At 33.9% G+C, this 17,679-nt stretch overlaps 2 protein-coding genes across 2 annotated transcripts; one reads left to right on the top strand and one right to left on the bottom strand.

The window, feature by feature from the left end:
• The first annotated feature begins 1,237 nt into the window (after nt 1-1,237).
• On the top strand, nt 1,238-2,865 carry LOC106325138 (protein LSM12 homolog B). The gene is made up of 5 exons (XM_013763160.1): nt 1,238-1,446; nt 1,519-1,690; nt 1,761-1,829; nt 2,395-2,518; nt 2,585-2,865. Exons 1-5 carry the CDS (start codon nt 1,299-1,301, stop codon nt 2,627-2,629), a joined length of 558 nt encoding a protein of 185 aa, XP_013618614.1. The 5' UTR covers nt 1,238-1,298; the 3' UTR covers nt 2,630-2,865.
• Nucleotides 2,866-13,848: 10,983 nt separating this feature from the next.
• LOC106324733 (cyclin-D1-1-like) lies at nt 13,849-16,999 on the bottom strand. Its single transcript, XM_013762704.1, has 6 exons — nt 16,439-16,999; nt 16,205-16,291; nt 14,670-14,768; nt 14,376-14,577; nt 14,171-14,307; nt 13,849-14,087 (listed from the first exon to the last, which is right to left on the bottom strand). Exons 1-6 carry the CDS (start codon nt 16,691-16,693, stop codon nt 13,854-13,856), a joined length of 1,014 nt encoding a protein of 337 aa, XP_013618158.1. The 5' UTR covers nt 16,694-16,999; the 3' UTR covers nt 13,849-13,853.
• Nucleotides 17,000-17,679: the final 680 nt, after the last annotated feature.

Below are 17,679 nucleotides of genomic sequence, written 5' to 3'. Positions count from 1 at the left end.
TCATCTTCAGAAAGAACTTGCAAGCATCTAGCGTGTGGGTATCAGACCGAACATATGCAAAAAGGACAGATCGACATATATAAAGTGTGGGTTTGATCCCTGCTGAGTGAAAGTGCTAAGGGATTCGAGCGGAAGATTATCCACTTGCACGTTTGACAAGCTTGTCAATGCTAAATTCCCCTTGTTTCCAAGCCCTTCAAAAATTGATAAGAAAATACATAAAATTAAGTACATCTCATTTTACTTTGATGAGGAAAAAAAACAAAATTTATAATTGACACAATAATAAATGTAACACATAACACATCTTAGGTATATGTGTTTAGAAGCTGGTGGATTCAGATAAATTCATGAATACATATCCATCACCTACCTCACTATTGCCTCGTGAATTTAACATTTTCAAAATTCTTTTGGGGCACTTTTTGTTCATTTGAACATGGTGTGAAAGCAACATAACTGTACTTTCGAGTAATTTTTTGTTTTCAAAATGAAAGTTTATAGTCAATAATTATAAACCAAAAATGATTTATAATGCAACTTGGAAAACCATATCGAATTTTGATATTTAATCTGCGAGTGAGCATAATCTAATCACTCATCATGTTTGCAATATATCTCTTAAGTATGATTATGTATTAGAATCTCTTATACATGTCATAGATTTTATTACAATTGATTCAAGATGATTTTTGCAGATGATATCAATTGCATGGTTGATAAATGTTTTTAAAATCAAATATTATGTCTTTTCAGCCTTTTTGACATTTAAGATTTTCTTAAAACTTTCAGATTATATTGGACATAGATTAAGAAAATGCACTTAGATTAAAATTTTGCATTTTATTAATTTATATGCATTAACCTTAAACACAAAGTATAATCGATTCTAGCTAGGTCGTGGATCATTTGCTAAAGTTACTTCAGCTTTCATCAAGACATATATTTTAATTCTGTAACAAAATTGAAATACATGCTTGTAATCTCACGAATGCAAACACCGAAATTAATTTATGTTTTTCAAACACACAAAACTGCAAACTCAATATCAGGGTGGTCTAAATTTTACATTAGCTTTGCAGTAATGCTCCTAAACCGGAAAAGGTAATTGCTCTTAAACCAAAATATAGAATTGAGCCCATTCGATTATAGCTAACGTAGGCCCATTGAAGTAGAGGTGTATACGGGCCTTTATACCATTTAACGGAGGCTCATTTAACTGAAGATATTTCTCAACCGCTACTTTTCGAGAACCACAGTCTGAGAGCGAGCGCGAAGAGGAAGTTCCAATCGCCGCCATGAATCCAGCGAATGCGACGGCGACCGAAGCCGGAGGCGGTGACGAGTACGAGGTGGGGAAGACGTACGAGGTAAAGCTGACGACTGGAATCGAGTTCAAGGGGATCGTCTTGGCATACGACTCTGATCCACACGTCATCATCTTCCATATCCTTTCGATCTTACTTCTTTTTATCTCTTTGCTTCTTCTTGAGATGTATCCTTGACGTGAATTTTTACAAGAGGGAACGAGTCGGGGAAATTGTAAATCGATGACTACACGGACGGTGAACGCGAGTTTCATATCCAAGGCCAATCTCATTGGGAAGTGTAAAGATCCGCTGGATTCGAACAAGAAAAAGTGTTTCGTTGATCTCAATGGACTCTTAGAGAAAGAGGCAATCGCTATTAGGTTGTTGCAATCTCTTTGTGATTGAGTTGAATGATTCACTCGTTGTGACTGATTGGTCGATCTTACACAGGAAAATCGAGAGCATTGGTGTTGGCGTTACCGCAGAGGCGCAGAAGATCTTCGACGCTTTGTCTAAGACGTAAGGATCTGTTCTTTGAATCTTTCAGCGTGGTTTCGGCTAGTTCTTGTGCCAAGAAGCCTAGGTTGATTCTACTTTGATTGAGTGGTTGCTTGTTTAAGGAACTGTGAATCGTTAGGACTTCTCTTTTTTAGTTATTGTGAGATGATTATGATCTTCATTCAATTTAGCGTGTGTATTATTGCGCTTGGTGTGGTTAAGATGCTTACTTTTTGTGACAACAATGTTTTTGCTCTATGGTTTGAATTTTTCTTTAGTCTTGCTTCTATGAAAATGCGTGTAAATCAGCTTCGAACCTCAAATATTTACTCTAGTCTTCTTACAATAATCGAGTAGAATTGCAAAGAAAGTAATCAGCTAGTTTATGTTACCATTGGGTGAGTTTGATTGTATCAGTTTCGAGATGGTTATACGCTGCCTATGTTGTGTACACTAAGCTTTCTTGGTTTAGTAATTAAGAACCGGTCATGACGCATGGCTTTAGACTCTTATATATATGTCAGTTGATGAATGTGTCACATTTACTCTTTTTTTAATTGAATATTAATGTGCTGCTGCATTCCAGGCTTCATGTAAAGTGGGAAAACAAAGACATGGTGATAATGGAAGATGTGCGTATTTGTAGCCCTTACCATTCTGATTTTGTCACTGGAGGAACTCGTGCTGCCAATGATCGTATAAAGAAAGTGGTAAGTGTCAATACTACCAAAGTAATAAATGGTACATCCTTGCATTAATATAGTTTTGTTTCACAGCTGAACAACGTGAGAGAGAAGCTGCAACTTAGTAGTGACACATGATGCAACTGAAGGAGGGTTCCATTGAAAAACGACAAAGGGTAAAGCTGTTACTATTCTGAATAAGTGAATGTATTGCTTATAATGGTAGCATAGATCGAGTGTGGGTGATGACAAGAACATAGAGAGTGTTGGTGTTTTCTTGTGTATATAGCAAAATAGAATCCTCTGAACCAAAACAAATTCATGTTTAGAAGCATAACTACTCGCTAATGAAAAGGTCAACATTTTACATTTTATTTCAGTACACTGAAACTGAGAGCTGTAGTGGGTTGATGGCTTGATCTAGTTAAGACTTAGGATAATGATGAATGTTGCAGATCAAGAATATTAAGGAAGTATTTGTAGTGTATGTTCTAGCATCAGGCTTTACTCCTAAACCGACCGTCGTTTTCTTGTTTTTTTCTGAACTTATTTACTTGCATATTCCCTGCTAAAGCAAATGCAGTTAACTCTTCTGGTTTCATCTGCTGAAACGTGAAAAAGACAAGCACACCCAAAATGATCATACAATTAATAAACAGGGTATTTATAAGCAAACATCTCCTTTCCAAAGCTACCTTACTTGTTTCTCCTTCAAGCCGTCTTAACCGTTCCCGGAGTTGAACACAAAGTTCTAGCAGATTTATAGAAGAGGAACAGGGTCTATAAGCAGTTGGTTAAGCTGAGGAATGGCTTTAGAGTCATTACTACGGGAAGATTCAGGGTTTTGGAGAAGCACAGGATTCTCCATTTCTGGTTTCGGTCCCAAGCTAGACATTTCTTCATTAGATCCGACAAGCCATGGGTTTGAGAGCTGATCCTCTAAGTAATCTTGTGGTTTGGATCGGTTATGACTTTGAACTTAGCCTAGAAAGTCTTATAATCTGCAAAAGTGTTCTTCCATACACCATCTGGTATTAAAGTATGCAACCAAGTGACCAAATATCTGATGGCCTCCCACATTTTCATCATTCTCGTTCCACATGAATGCCTCTGGTGACATGCAACTCAAAGTCCCCACCACATATCTTATTGATATCAGTAGCTTGTCAGATTTAAGTTTAGAAAATGGGAGTATTTTACCAATTATTATTGAATATTCCTAGTGTCGCTATTGATGGCCTTAGCGATACCAGATATAACTTTTATAAATGCGATATATGCTCGACAAAAAAAAAAATGCGATATATGAAGCTGACATCTGTCTTTTATTTAGAACCTTTCTTATTTGGAGAATGCAAAATGAATGGGAAAATGGGTGGCAGGTGTTCATAAATCTGTAGCGAGCTGTGGCAGTTAAATTTAAAGATTGAGTAGTGTGGGGCACTGAAGGCTGGAGATAATAAATAAATAATGGTAACTACATAGCTTCAATGAACACGGCCTATTTGAGAGATATAGAGTTTCACATTTGATCAACAGAGACTGAGATGAAGGCGTTTGCGGTAGAGGAAGGAGCTAGAGTTGACATAAGACAACATCAAGATAGAGCCTACACCCATTTGTCATTACAGGTTCTTAATTGTCAAACCAAGAAAGTTCAATGTACACATCACATGTATAAGATCAGCTCCATTGCTAAATAATCTATGAGTATCTTAGCAAAAAAAAACATTGAAAAAGTAAGAGAGAGGGAGAAGATTTTCTCAAAGATTCTTTGAGAAATTTATGAAAAATTCTCTCAAACCTATGTTTGAATATGAGTGATTCATATTCATTTAAAATTAAAATTTAATCTAGTAACAAAATTGTGATATAATATTAATACTATCGAAATCAGAATTCATATTTAACATTCTTTTAATGTGATTATTAAACAAATATTTATTTTTCTAAAATATGAATCTTTTTATAACATAATGAGTAACTTTTTAGAGTAGGTGTTTAGTTGCCTTAAATATTTGAGAAAAGCTTGACTTTTAATTTGAAGTGTTTGTGAAAAGGTTGATAAGAATAAATATAGATTTTCGTTGAACTCAACACCTAATTAAAAAATAGTCCACATTCTAAGAATACAAGATGAAAATCCCATCCACGAATGATGTTTAATAATCTAACTACAATCAATCAAATTATGCACAAGATCTGACCAAAACCACACAAAAAAATCAAAGAAACTATAGGATTGCATAAAAAATCATTGAATAAAAGCAAACCAATAGCAAAGTAATTATGAAATCTCTCGTCTCACTAGTCTCAGTCTTTATAAAAAAAACAGCAGCTAAAAGAACCAAAGACAAAAGATTCGAATTACAAAAATACTCAAACTTTGGGAACTACTTCATCATCATGAAACTATGGAAAAAATATTTCAAATCATCATGCTCTCTCTCTCTATCTCGCTCTCTTTGTTTCAATAATTTGAGCTAAATAGACGTTTTATAGGAAATTGAATGAGAAATGCACTTTGGTTCCATCAATATGTGAGTTTCTCTCTTCATATTATGTTAAAGATCTTCAACATTGACTTTATTTATTAATCTTCATTTTTACTAAAATCAATTTAACGCTAGGGTAAGTCGAAACTACTTGTAATCAATGTTGTTAAATTCTAAAGCAAGCTGCAGTTTTCCTCTTTGCTCTCATTCTGGGAATATTTTCTTGTGTGATCATTATTCATAAAACAAGTTACAAACTCTACATTAGATTATACTGATAGAACCGAATGTACAAGTCTTGGTGAACAAGTTTGTACAAATATACTGGCCAATGCTCTTTTTAATATAAATAAATCCATAAATGGATTAATTATATCAATATTAATATAAGACCAACATATATATATATATATATATATATATGTTAATTAATCAATAATTATAATTAAAGTATGATTAGAGCGAGTCAAATGTTTATGATCTAGCTCTTTATAGATCATAAAAGATGTCGAGTACAAAGATGAAACAAGTTTCCTTGATTAGCTTGTTCGAGATGCTCGTCAATGGTTTGTCAAACACACAATATAATGGTAGTTAAAATCAATAGCCGCATTCACAACCAAGAACTTCTTTGGATTATCCACATGCGCGTTAAACAAGCTTGTCATGCTGAACTCCCCTTGTTTCCAAGCCCCACAAAAAGTGAAGTGTAACTGGGAATATCCCCCACTTTCCCGTGTAATGTGATCATCGACGCTACATGTTCTTAAACAAGTTTGTCATACTATTTATTATAAGTTAAAAATTATTATATGATACAATTATTATACATAACATAAATAAATAAACAAAGAATTTAAGATTTTATAAAGAAACACTATATATATATGTCTCTTAAGTGATTAACCAAAGTATTTTGAAACAAAAATGAGCTTATTTTATTCTAAATTATTCTAAATCGAACATAAAATTCTCGGAAATCGATAATTTCATGTTCTTCATTATTGACATTTAATTAGATGAAAGTAATAATATAAACTTTGAAGTTAATTAGATGACATTAACACTTCTAATTTATTCAAGTATAAAATAACAATATGTTAAAGGATTAGTTTGTAAAAAAAAGGTTCATCTCCAAAAAAATGATCAACTAAACAGTATTTCTTCAAATTTGAAAAAATACAGTTCGATTCTTCAAGATTTGAAGAAATGAAAAAGAAAATGAAGCACTATTTGAGTAAAAATGAAGCAAAAATTGAAAATAAAACACTAGTGAGGATGCTTGAGGTGTTATTGGTTTATATATTTTGATTGATTTAAAAATTCATATAGTATTTACAAATCCAAGTAAAATATACAGTTTTTCAAATTTTCTCGGATTAGTATTTACAAATCCGGAGGTTTTCTCTCGGATTTGAGTTTGTATTTTTAACAAAGAAATCTATACAAATCCATACAAATCCATTATAAAATCAAATCTATTAATAAATCCGTATGATTGAATAACACTTGATTTAAATTAGAATTTATAAATAATAAAACCAATAACACTTGATTTCAATACGAATAGAACGAATAACACTAGATTTAGTTTAGATTTTCAAATCCATTAAAAACACCAACCAATAACCCCCAAGACTATAAAAACAAGGATCTTCCTCTAGACCTAGTCAGTTATGTACACGAAATCTAGAATGCATCAGCACATAACATTCAATTAAAAAGAGTAAATGTTTGTTTTTCTTGTTGCCATGGCTCCTTCATCAACTAACGTAAGACAACATCAAAATTGAGCCTACAACCCTTTTTCATGACTTGTTCTTGATTGTCAAACCAAAAGTACTCTAGCATAAGAAAACTACAGTACGGTTTGAGACTGATCTACATGCACTTTCACAACATTAAATACATAAGCAAGACTAAAGACATACTCAACATTAAATGCATAGTTGTCTCAAAAAGTATGCAACTTATGGAAACCATGAGCAATAAAAACGTTAAGATCAAACATACTTGTCCCAGAGTAACTGAAATAAAATTCCTACTGAATCACAGTAGCTTACTCCGTATCGGCATAACTCCATGTTGTGTGACGTCTCATGCTCTTACCTACTCTATCTTAGGCATGCATATGAGAGATGGTGTGTGAGTAGGCTGTGTAGCTCAACTGGTAACTCCCTCCATTGCGGATAACCACATCAACCATTTTTGCCGACATACTTACGTTTGTAGGTATGCCCCTCCTGGAACACTGTCGCACATCTCTCAAAGATCATGTTGCAAATCTGGTTGAATATACCATACTTGATCAGTTACAGTACTATGATTGCCTCATCCATGGTCTCAGTCTTCATAATCATCTAAATGAGGGAGGCGTAGTGGATCATATTTGGCTCCAGCTTGTAGAAGTCTCTCTTCTTAAAAAAAAAACGTAAGCATCTAGTGTATGGTTACTTGACTGAGCATGGGTGGTGAGGACAGCTCGAAGTGTAGGTTTGATCCCTGCCATCTCCATCTGAGTGAAAGTGGCAATAGCTTTGTTAAGAAGATTATCCACAATCCACATGTGCAAACAACAAACTTCTCCATGCTATAGGTCCCTTGTTTCTTAGCCTCATTTTCCCAAACAAAGTGATCAACATGGCTACATGCTTTTCACTTTCAGCAAGTTCCAATTTGATGATGATGATATGGATGATCTTCGGCATCCTTGATGACTTGGCAATATGATCTATGTGGTTAATACATCAGCCAATAATGCTCATATGCAAATTGATAAGAAAATAAAAAAGTTTTCTTTTTAGCATTATAAAAATTGATTCTACCATTCTCAAGAAATTTGGACATATATTGTTCATTTTGAATATGATCTGAAAACAACTAACTGTACTATGAAGTAATATTTTCAGAGGGGAGGAAGATGAAACATTTGAATGTTGCTGATCAAGAATATTGAGGACTTTGAATCTTTGATTAAGAAGATTAAGGACTTTAATCTGCAAAATATAAAAATCCAAGACTTTACATATGGGTCTTGACCTTTTCCCAATTTTTAGCCCATAATTGAATCTTATTTCGGATGGTGATTGTAGGAATAAATAAGTTCATTTGTGAATTTGGAATCAATGTATCATTGACATGGTTCCTACAAAGTGACATTCACAAGCTTCTTTAATGTCAAATCTAAAAGAGTGTAACATATCTTTTTGTCTTTCTTTAACTAAAATCTAGCTTTCTTCCCATTAAAAAAATGTCTTTTGCTTTCAACTTTACAGTTTCTCATCGCTTTCCTGAAATCTTCCTTTATCGCTTTCAGTCACTGTGCTCATTTCTTTTCTTTTATGCTCGTCTCCTTTCTCTCACGTTCATCCTCTTTTTCCTTTGCATTCTTTAGATTAATCGAAAAGAATCAAAACTATATGGCTAACTTTGAGCTATGGAGTCTAATATATGGATCAAATCAAAACCAATATAATTTTTTAACCATAAGGAAATAAGTACCGGCAGAAAGTGGACTAACACACATGTTGAATGTGAACTATTAAATTTTTTTTTTTTTGTTGGATTTATAATCCAAGTTCTAATACTAAACGTGCTTAATTATAAGATGATAATTAGTTAGAGCTTCTCTTACACATACACACGTGTGTGCGCGCACGCGTGCGAGTGTCCTTGTAACAACATGAATAGGTGGGATTAGGAAAAGAGTGATTGATGATGAAACAAAGGACTTTCCTAAGTAGTGTCAATGTCCACTAAGGTGCGGAATGAGAGTGCACATAAGGAAGAGTGACTAAATCTTGGTTTGTGATCATAAATAACAAAAAGCAAACCCACGAAAATTCCTAAAGCAATACATAATGAGAGACGCTCCCTCGATAGACCAAGTTCACTAACTCTCTCACGCCCTACGGGTCGGGCCATGCCACCATTGCATTCTCCTTTTTAAATATTCCTTCTCTAACTGCTATCTTATCACTTTGTATTTCTTTCTGCTTTTCAAGCATCCAAAGTTTGATTCATTTAATGAATATATTGTTTCTTCTTCTCTAAAGATTAAAGGCATAATAGAATCAGTGGCGGAGTAATTTGATTCATGGGATTAATTTGTACCTCAATTATTATTTTCTTACAATTTGTAACATTTAACTATTCATTTTTCAATGATATTTACATTCTTAAAAAAAAATATGAAATATAAATAGACGGGTGGGATATATATTATATGCCTTTGGTTTTGAGTAAACACGACCTAGGATCCTTCACTTTTAATACTAGTAGAGAATAAAGCGAAGTCTTTCTGATCTTATTCCTCCTACCCACATCCTCACGATCTACGTGCGCATATACACACAACACATGACACTCACTTACATGTGTATGTGTAATGTAACGGTATTAAACTTGTCCATTTTCTCTAAAACTAGAATGAATGCAAATTATGTCATTATATAATGCCATTTTGTCTTAATCGCATCCCCATCAGATGTCGTTGTCTGTTTCTATACAAGAATCATCATATATGTTTGGTTTAATTAATTAAGTGCGGGTGAAATGTATGCAAAAAAAGATTCTAAATATTAATGCAGATAATTTTAAAGGTATGCAATTAATGGCGAACGCGTGTACCAAACTAACAGGACAAAGATAATTAAGATAGTAGTAATTAAAAGATAAATGTCTTCATACTCATGAGATATAAGCTTCAGTCCCTTTGTGTCCCTATCTGTCTTAATCAAAACCCGAAAGAGGGTTAGGATAAACAAGAAGTTAATAAAGAATGACGGAGGCAATCGCGATGCTTGATATAATGGATATGTCCAAATGTGTGTGCTAGTCACCTAACAACCATATATATAGTATAATCTCTATTTACTTTGTTTCATGTCAGATTAAATAGTAGTGCGGGAAGCTTCTATTCTTTTTCATTCTTGTAATAGTTATCTTGTACGTATTCCCTTTTATATAAGTCAATGTGGTTCGTCCTCAGCTCGTGACTCGTCATGTCATATTGATGCTCTTGCACCATACCATTTATATATTCATGAATTTCAAAAATCATGGCAACTTTCCTTATAAATTAATGAATAGTAATACTGACTGGTACTGGAGTAAAAGTACTAAGAGCATGATTAACCCGGAGTTATTAGAGTAAGGTTCTTAGCGGAAGTTAAGAAACAGTTTTTAACTTTAGTTAAGAACCTCACCTAAGAATCCGGAGTTGATCATGGTCTAACACAATTTCTTACGTACTTCTGAGTGGAATAGTTTGATCACAGTGCATGTTCAATAATTTATATACAGGTTGAAAAATGTAAAAAGTGATGTAAATTAAAATAATGAATAAATAGAGAGGAGCGTCATGAGCATATGGAAAGTAGATTACGTTGTTAAATCCGATAGATAAGTAAAGAAGTAATGAGATTAGTTTATGAGACGCGTGATTTGTTCATTGGGGGACGAAAAACTAATGTCTTTGATTAAGTATAAATAAATATTAAACTAGTAATTGATTAGAATTAAGCGGATATAGATATTTTTTCGACGTAGAGTTCACTTAGAACATCTCCGAAAGAAATTCTATAACTTCAAATATAGAGTTTTTTGCTCTAAAAAAACTTCAAATTTAGAGTTTTAAAGATTTATACTTCATATTTGAAGTTTCACTACTCAAAACTCTAAATTTGAAGTTTCATCTTTTTATTTGCATTTTGGTTCTTATAATCAATTACACATCACATTTATGATACTTAAGTATTTTTTTATTTATCATTTTAATCTTAAAACTTTTGTATATAATAAATATTTCAAATTTTACACATAAAATTAAATAAAAAATTTAAAATAAGATTTATAATATTTTGAAACTAGAATTAGACAATAAGAATATTACAAAAAACTTAATAAGAAAATTTTTTTAAAAAGATACATGAAGACATAATTATTACACAAATTTAAATATTACAACAACACTAATAGTCTAGTAAATTTTCTCTCGAACCTCTAAAATATTATCCAAAAAAAATTCGTGTAACTGAAGATGGAGTATTACGGAAATAATTTTATGAAATTTTGTTTGTAGTTTAAATATTTAGTTATGTATTTCTATCTATGATTTTATATTTTAGTGTAATATTTTATTGATTAATATTACTGTAATATTTTTATATATGTGCTACTTATTTATAAAAGTTTTATGGATTTATATTAGTTATGACAAATATAAAGACCAAAATGTAAATTACAAATAATTTTTAAGTTAAATTTGAAATTTTTCTTTTGGAGAATAATACCTTAACACTTCAAATATTGAATTTTTCAAATTCTAAAATAGAAAGTGTTTTTAGAGATGCTCTTATGTCGGAATAAACTCAAAATTGCTTGGTTATAAGATTAAAGCATACCTTTAGTGTTTTGTTTAGCAGTAATTTAGTTTTGACTTTTCTTTCACTTCTTATTTCCTGTCTACTTGTAGATTCGTGCTAGTGCATATAGATAGATGCAGACTTGGTATTTGTGTGGCTAGTGTTTGAGGGGTTCAAGGGGTTCAAGAGAGGAAACGGTGTTGCTATGTTGTGGTTTTGTGGTGAGACCACTTTCTCTGACATGGAGACAGATCAACATCACATGTTTGCTACTACTCTTATTAGTTTGTTCATCTATACACCAATAAGTATAAAACCAAGAAAGGAATGAATGTGTTTAGCATCTTTTTTGTTTTGTTTTTGTTTTACTGCTGTTAGAATAGGTAAATACAAAAATTACTTGTACAATTGTGTGTTAGAGATGAGAACCTTTATCTACAAAAAATGTATTTCAGGGATTACATTTGATGAAAGCTGCGAGGGAGCTCACTAACTCTCTGAACATCAAATAATCTTTTCTTTTTCTTTTGGTCTTAGATTTAAGTAAATCAAATATACTTTTTGTCTTCATACGTTTCGTCGTCCAATAAAATACACATAACTCGATTCACAAACTCGGAGGTTCACATGGCTTATGCTCCCCCACAAGGCCACACCACTCCTATTATCTTATCTTACGTCCTTCTCACTATTAACAATGTCTACAAGTCCGCTACGACCATGATTACTTTGCTTCATTATTTAGCTCCATGGCTTACATATTTTCTTTTCAAAAACTTCGAAGACAATTTCAGTTATAGAAAAGAAACAAATCATATAAAATATACACACGTGACGCCTTACAGGCATGCATAGGGAGTGCAAAATGTAAATCAAAACACAAAACTTCTCGCCAAAAATAAAATATTTGAAGAGAAAAAAAGAAGCAAACACGTGCAAGACACGCCTCCGGGGCGTGCAGTCGCACACAAAGAATCAAAAGTATTAGGGTTCACTCCCAAAGAAAAAGAACATATATACACTCGCAACTACCCGAAGAAGCTTGGGGTCCACGACTTCTGCGAACCATTAAGACAAAGGCCTCTGTCTGAAATTCAAACCTTCACTAAAGATCTTCCACAACTGTGACTGTAATGCATCCATGCCCTTCTCTCTCACACGCATAAAAACACTCATGATCTTATCTTCTCACACGTGTGTTTATCACGCTCACTCACTTTCTTCTCCTTGGGAATCTGCAAAGTCATTAATGATGACCATTGTCTCTCCCAACTAATGCAAATCTTACCATTAATCATGCTTTTAATTTAATACCCTTTTTAGAATCTTGCACTTATTATCATTAACCATGTACTTCATTACTTTACTTTAAATATTACAACAACACTAATAGTCTAGTAAATTTTCTCTCGAACCTCTAAAATATTATCCAAAAAAAATTCGTGTAACTGAAGATGGAGTATTACGGAAATAATTTTATGAAATTTTGTTTGTAGTTTAAATATTTAGTTATGTATTTCTATCTATGATTTTATATTTTAGTGTAATATTTTATTGATTAATATTACTGTAATATTTTTATATATGTGCTACTTATTTATAAAAGTTTTATGGATTTATATTAGTTATGACAAATATAAAGACCAAAATGTAAATTACAAATAATTTTTAAGTTAAATTTCAAATTTTTCTTTTGGAGAATAATACCTTAACACTTCAAATATTGAATTTTTCAAATTCTAAAATAGAAAGTGTTTTTAGAGATGCTCTTATGTCGGAATAAACTCAAAATTGCTTGGTTATAAGATTAAAGCATACCTTTAGTGTTTTGTTTAGCAGTAATTTAGTTTTGACTTTTCTTTCACTTCTTATTTCCTGTCTACTTGTAGATTCGTGCTAGTGCATATAGATAGATGCAGACTTGGTATTTGTGTGGCTAGTGTTTGAGGGGTTCAAAGGGTTCAAGAGAGGAAACGGTGTTGCTATGTTGTGGTTTTGTGGTGAGACCACTTTCTCTGACATGGAGACAGATCAACATCACATGTTTGCTACTACTCTTATTAGTTTGTTCATCTATACACCAATAAGTATAAAACCAAGAAAGGAATGAATGTGTTTAGCATCTTTTTTGTTTTGTTTTTGTTTTACTGCTGTTAGAATAGGTAAATACAAAAATTACTTGTACAATTGTGTGTTAGAGATGAGAACCTTTATCTACAAAAAATGTATTTCAGGGATTACATTTGATGAAAGCTGCGAGGGAGCTCACTAACTCTCTGAACATCAAATAATCTTTTCTTTTTCTTTTGGTCTTAGATTTAAGTAAATCAAATATACTTTTTGTCTTCATACGTTTCGTCGTCCAATAAAATACACATAACTCGATTCACAAACTCGGAGGTTCACATGGCTTATGCTCCCCCACAAGGCCACACCACTCCTATTATCTTATCTTACGTCCTTCTCACTATTAACAATGTCTACAAGTCCGGACACCTCTGTTTATTCTGAGCTGGAGTTGTCATCACCTACCCACGAGTAATCACTTAGTTTCCTTCTTTTACATGGAGAAGATAAGGATGCTGATGATGAGAAAGAGGGTTCTTCACTTGGCATCATCAATGTGGATGCTGCTCTTACGCTCACTCTGAGCTTTGCTATCACTTTTGGTGAATTTCTCCTGTTATTCTCTATCGCCATGGCTTTCATTAGCCTGTAGCATCTCACAATCTTCTCCTGAAAAAATAAAAAAAATATTAATCAAAAGACAATAGTTTTTAGTCCTCTGTTTTATCAAATATATTATAAATCCAACTTACTTTGCTTAATCCATCACACCAAGTCTCAGGGCTCTCGTTGGGGTTTACAGCAGAGGATAAAGAAGGTAGCTCGTTGGCTACACATAGAATAGCAGCTGCAGCTATGCTCGATGGTCTGTAATCAAGAAAGCTCGCTTCTGCCAATATTGTTTTTTTGTTAGAACCAGACCAGTGAACGTATGATAAATATACAACATTACATTACCTTTAATGTTGGAGAGTATAATCTTAGTTGCATGCGTGAGAAAGAACCCAAGAGAGGTTCCCTGAGGATCAATCTTGTAAGCAAAGAAGCTGAGGAAGCTGAAGGGTGTAACGGATCTTAGTCTCCAATCTAACACACTCAGAACAAGAAGTTCCATTCTTTGTATCGTCTTTGCCTCAAATATATACTTCACTCCTTCAACCTACATTACAAACAATGAGAGGCGAATTAAATAAACATATTGGAGCCATCCAGAGTCTATAAAATGAAACTTTAGAACAGAACCGAACTTACCTGGAAATCAAAAAGAAGAGGAACGAGAACTTCCTCCATCTTGGCAGCTAAAGACAAGCATGCCACTGCTAAAAGCTGCATTGGCCAACCACTCGTTTCCTGTTCAAAGAAAGATGATTTAATCTCATGATTGATTAATCTAAAATATTATTATAGTAGAGAATAGCCCTGGGACGGATCCGGATATCCGAGAAATTTAGGGTATCCGGATCCGTCGGATCTGTGGATTTAATATCCGGATCCGGATTCGTGGTTTTCGGATATCCGGGTTTCGGATATCCGGGTTTCGGATATCCGGGTTTCGGATATCCGGGTTTCGGATATCCGGGTTTCGGATATCCGGGTTTCGGATATCCGGGTTTCGGATATCCGGGTTTCGGATATCCGGGTTTCGGATATCCGGGTTTCGGATATCCGGGTTTCGGATATCCGGGTTTCGGATATCCGGGTTTCGGATATCCGGGTTTCGGATATCCGGGTTTCGGATATCCGGGTTTCGGATATCCGGGTTTCGGATATCCGGGTTTCGGATATCCGGGTTTCGGATATCCGGGTTTCGGATATCCGGGTTTCGGATATCCGGGTTTCGGATATCCGGGTTTCGGATATCCGGGTTTCGGATATCCGGGTTTCGGATATCCGGGTTTCGGATATCCGGGTTTCGGATATCCGGGTTTCGGATATCCGGGTTTCGGATATCCGTCTCGATATTCTATTATTATTATCCGCGGATATCCGGATCCGTCAAAATAATTAAAAAAAAAAAATTTAACAAAAAATACTAATTATTTTAATATAATACATAAATTAAATATTTATAAATATATTTATGTTCATAATATTGTAAAAACTAAAATATAATATTATAAGATTAATTCATGTATAAATATTAATATATCAAATATAAATATTAATAAAATTAAAAAAATTTAATGTATTTTAAAAATACGGATCCGGATATCCGGACCTAAAAATTAAGATATCCGGATCCGGATTCGGTTTGCACGGATCCAAGATTTTACTATCCGGATTCGGATCCGGGCATCCCGGATATCCTATTTTCAGAACGGATCCAGAGCGGATCTCGGATCGAATCCGGATCTCGGATAATAAGTCTAAGGCTTAGTAGAGGAGCGTTTTAAAACCATAATCAAAAGTCATATATAAAGCAGATATATGGAGTGGAAAGTTTACAGCAAAGTATAATATTATTATATCATCTAAAATATAATATATATTATTATGAAAATAATAATATAAAAATATTAAATAATACTAAGAGAAATTCATTTAAATAAAGTAAATAAAATCTCCCCCATCCCGCTCCTACGCTCCTGCTCTATCAATACCTCCATTTACATCTATTATTCGTTATTTTTCATAAATAAAATTAACTTCCATACACCAAAGTCGTTTTCAAATCTCTGAAGAAAAGTCAATAGATGCCATCAAAAGTGAAAACTATGACTTATTTGTCATATCAAAATTATCAAAAAGCAGAGAGAATATTAATGTTGACGTTTTAAAAACTTTACCGGTAACCGGCGAGCGTAGAGAAACCGATCCATGTAGTTAACGGCGAGGTACGCCGTTAAAGGCTGAAACTTGTAATACGCTTGTACCTGTAACCAAACAATAGCACAGTCTCAAAACGCCATCTCTGCATGTAAACGACTTGACCGGCGTATTTTAGCATCGGTAAACTCTCCCGGCGTTACTCACCGGAAAAATAAGTTGATAGAGAGATAGAAAAATATTTAGACGCTTGCCTTGAGTATCCATGAGACAGAGTCTTCTCGAGCGGAAGCGTCGAGAGATTGAGAGTGGAACCTAGAGAGATAGTCAAGTCCTGGAACAAAGTGTCTCTCGTCCTCTATACAGCTTGCTATTGACTCCTCAGGCCAAGAATCAATCTCCTCCGACGAGATATCAGCCGTTGATTCGCCGGAAAACACGTCGGAGGAATCCTCTCCGCATAACAAGTCCATATCCTTGCAGCAGTCGCTGAGACGGCGGCCACTCATTCCATCTCCATAACCGGTGGAGAACTTGCCGAGATCTGAGTGAGAGAAAAAGGAAATAAGAAGGAGAAGGAGAAGATGAAGAGAGAGGTCAAGAAGTGGTTTCTTGATTTTGTTGGATAGAAGAAAGAGTGAGTGAGGCTTTTAACACATTCATTTGTTTTGGTATATAAACACGAGAAAGTAGAGAGACTGTAAGACTTTATTATAGTAGAGATTATAATTTTATAAATTTTTCATTTTGTAAAAGGTGTTGTTGAAGAACGAAACACAGAGACTGTTACAGTTTCCGTTTTTCCCGGGGAAACGGGACCGTTCGAATCGAGACAGGGAAGAAGGTTATCACATTGGGCTTTGACGTTTGAGTTTTTTTTTGTATTGTGCTTGTGACTAACATGCGCTGAAGCACAATGCGCTGGTTAGCATTAAGCAGTGGTGTAACAAACTGGGGTGAGGTAACGTTATCACCGTAGAGGTTGCATGAGTAGTTGAGTACAAGCTATGCGCAGCTAATGTACGTTTTGTTTGGATACTACCCGTGAGGAGAGAGGTCCGTTGTCTTTAAAATATGCTGACGTGTAATTTAGTCATTGGTGATATGTGATATGTTTAATGGGCCTGCTATGCATGGGGCCATGAAGCCGTTTTCTGTTCGGTCGCTTAGAATGGATGAAACATTTAACAGGTTGTTTTTAAAGTAATTATGATTTATACTTCTGTTTTAATAGATTGAATTTTGGTAGAAGTTTGGAACTTGGCGGTAAATTGTGATACACCGTTGTCTTCATTATACGTTTAAGGCAGTCTCTTATGTTTGTAAACGTATCGTAAAATATTTGTAGTTTGTCATTTCTCATTTTGTTTTATGTATGTACCGTCATGCATATCGAAAATCTACAAAAAAATTGTTTGGATTTTTATATGAAAAGCCATGGTGAACATCGAAACCTGTTTTTCTCTAAAGAAGTTGTTGACATTGGAAAATAGGG

This window comes from Brassica oleracea, chromosome C2, assembly GCF_000695525.1.
Source record: "Brassica oleracea var. oleracea cultivar TO1000 chromosome C2, BOL, whole genome shotgun sequence".
In the NCBI taxonomy this organism is placed as follows: Eukaryota; Viridiplantae; Streptophyta; class Magnoliopsida; order Brassicales; family Brassicaceae; genus Brassica; species Brassica oleracea.
The sequence above is the reverse complement of the archived record's forward strand: the minus strand, read 5'-3'. Positions and strand labels throughout refer to the sequence as shown.

Bases quoted from the DNA above. Each gene is read 5' to 3' on its own strand.
- LOC106325138 (XM_013763160.1), top strand. From the start codon at position 1,299: ATGAATCCAGCGAATGCGACGGCGACCGAAGCCGGAGGCGGTGACGAG. The intron at 1,691-1,760 runs GTTGTTGCAATC...GATCTTACACAG, and splicing joins AAAGAGGCAATCGCTATTAG to GAAAATCGAGAGCATTGGTG. The intron at 1,830-2,394 runs GTAAGGATCTGT...GCTGCATTCCAG, and splicing joins TTCGACGCTTTGTCTAAGAC to GCTTCATGTAAAGTGGGAAA.
- LOC106324733 (XM_013762704.1), bottom strand. From the start codon at position 16,693: ATGAGTGGCCGCCGTCTCAGCGACTGCTGCAAGGATATGGACTTGTTA. The intron at 14,769-16,204 runs GTAAAGTTTTTA...TTCTTTGAACAG, and splicing joins TCTACGCTCGCCGGTTACCG to GAAACGAGTGGTTGGCCAAT. The intron at 14,578-14,669 runs GTAAGTTCGGTT...TTTGTAATGTAG, and splicing joins CTCTTCTTTTTGATTTCCAG to GTTGAAGGAGTGAAGTATAT.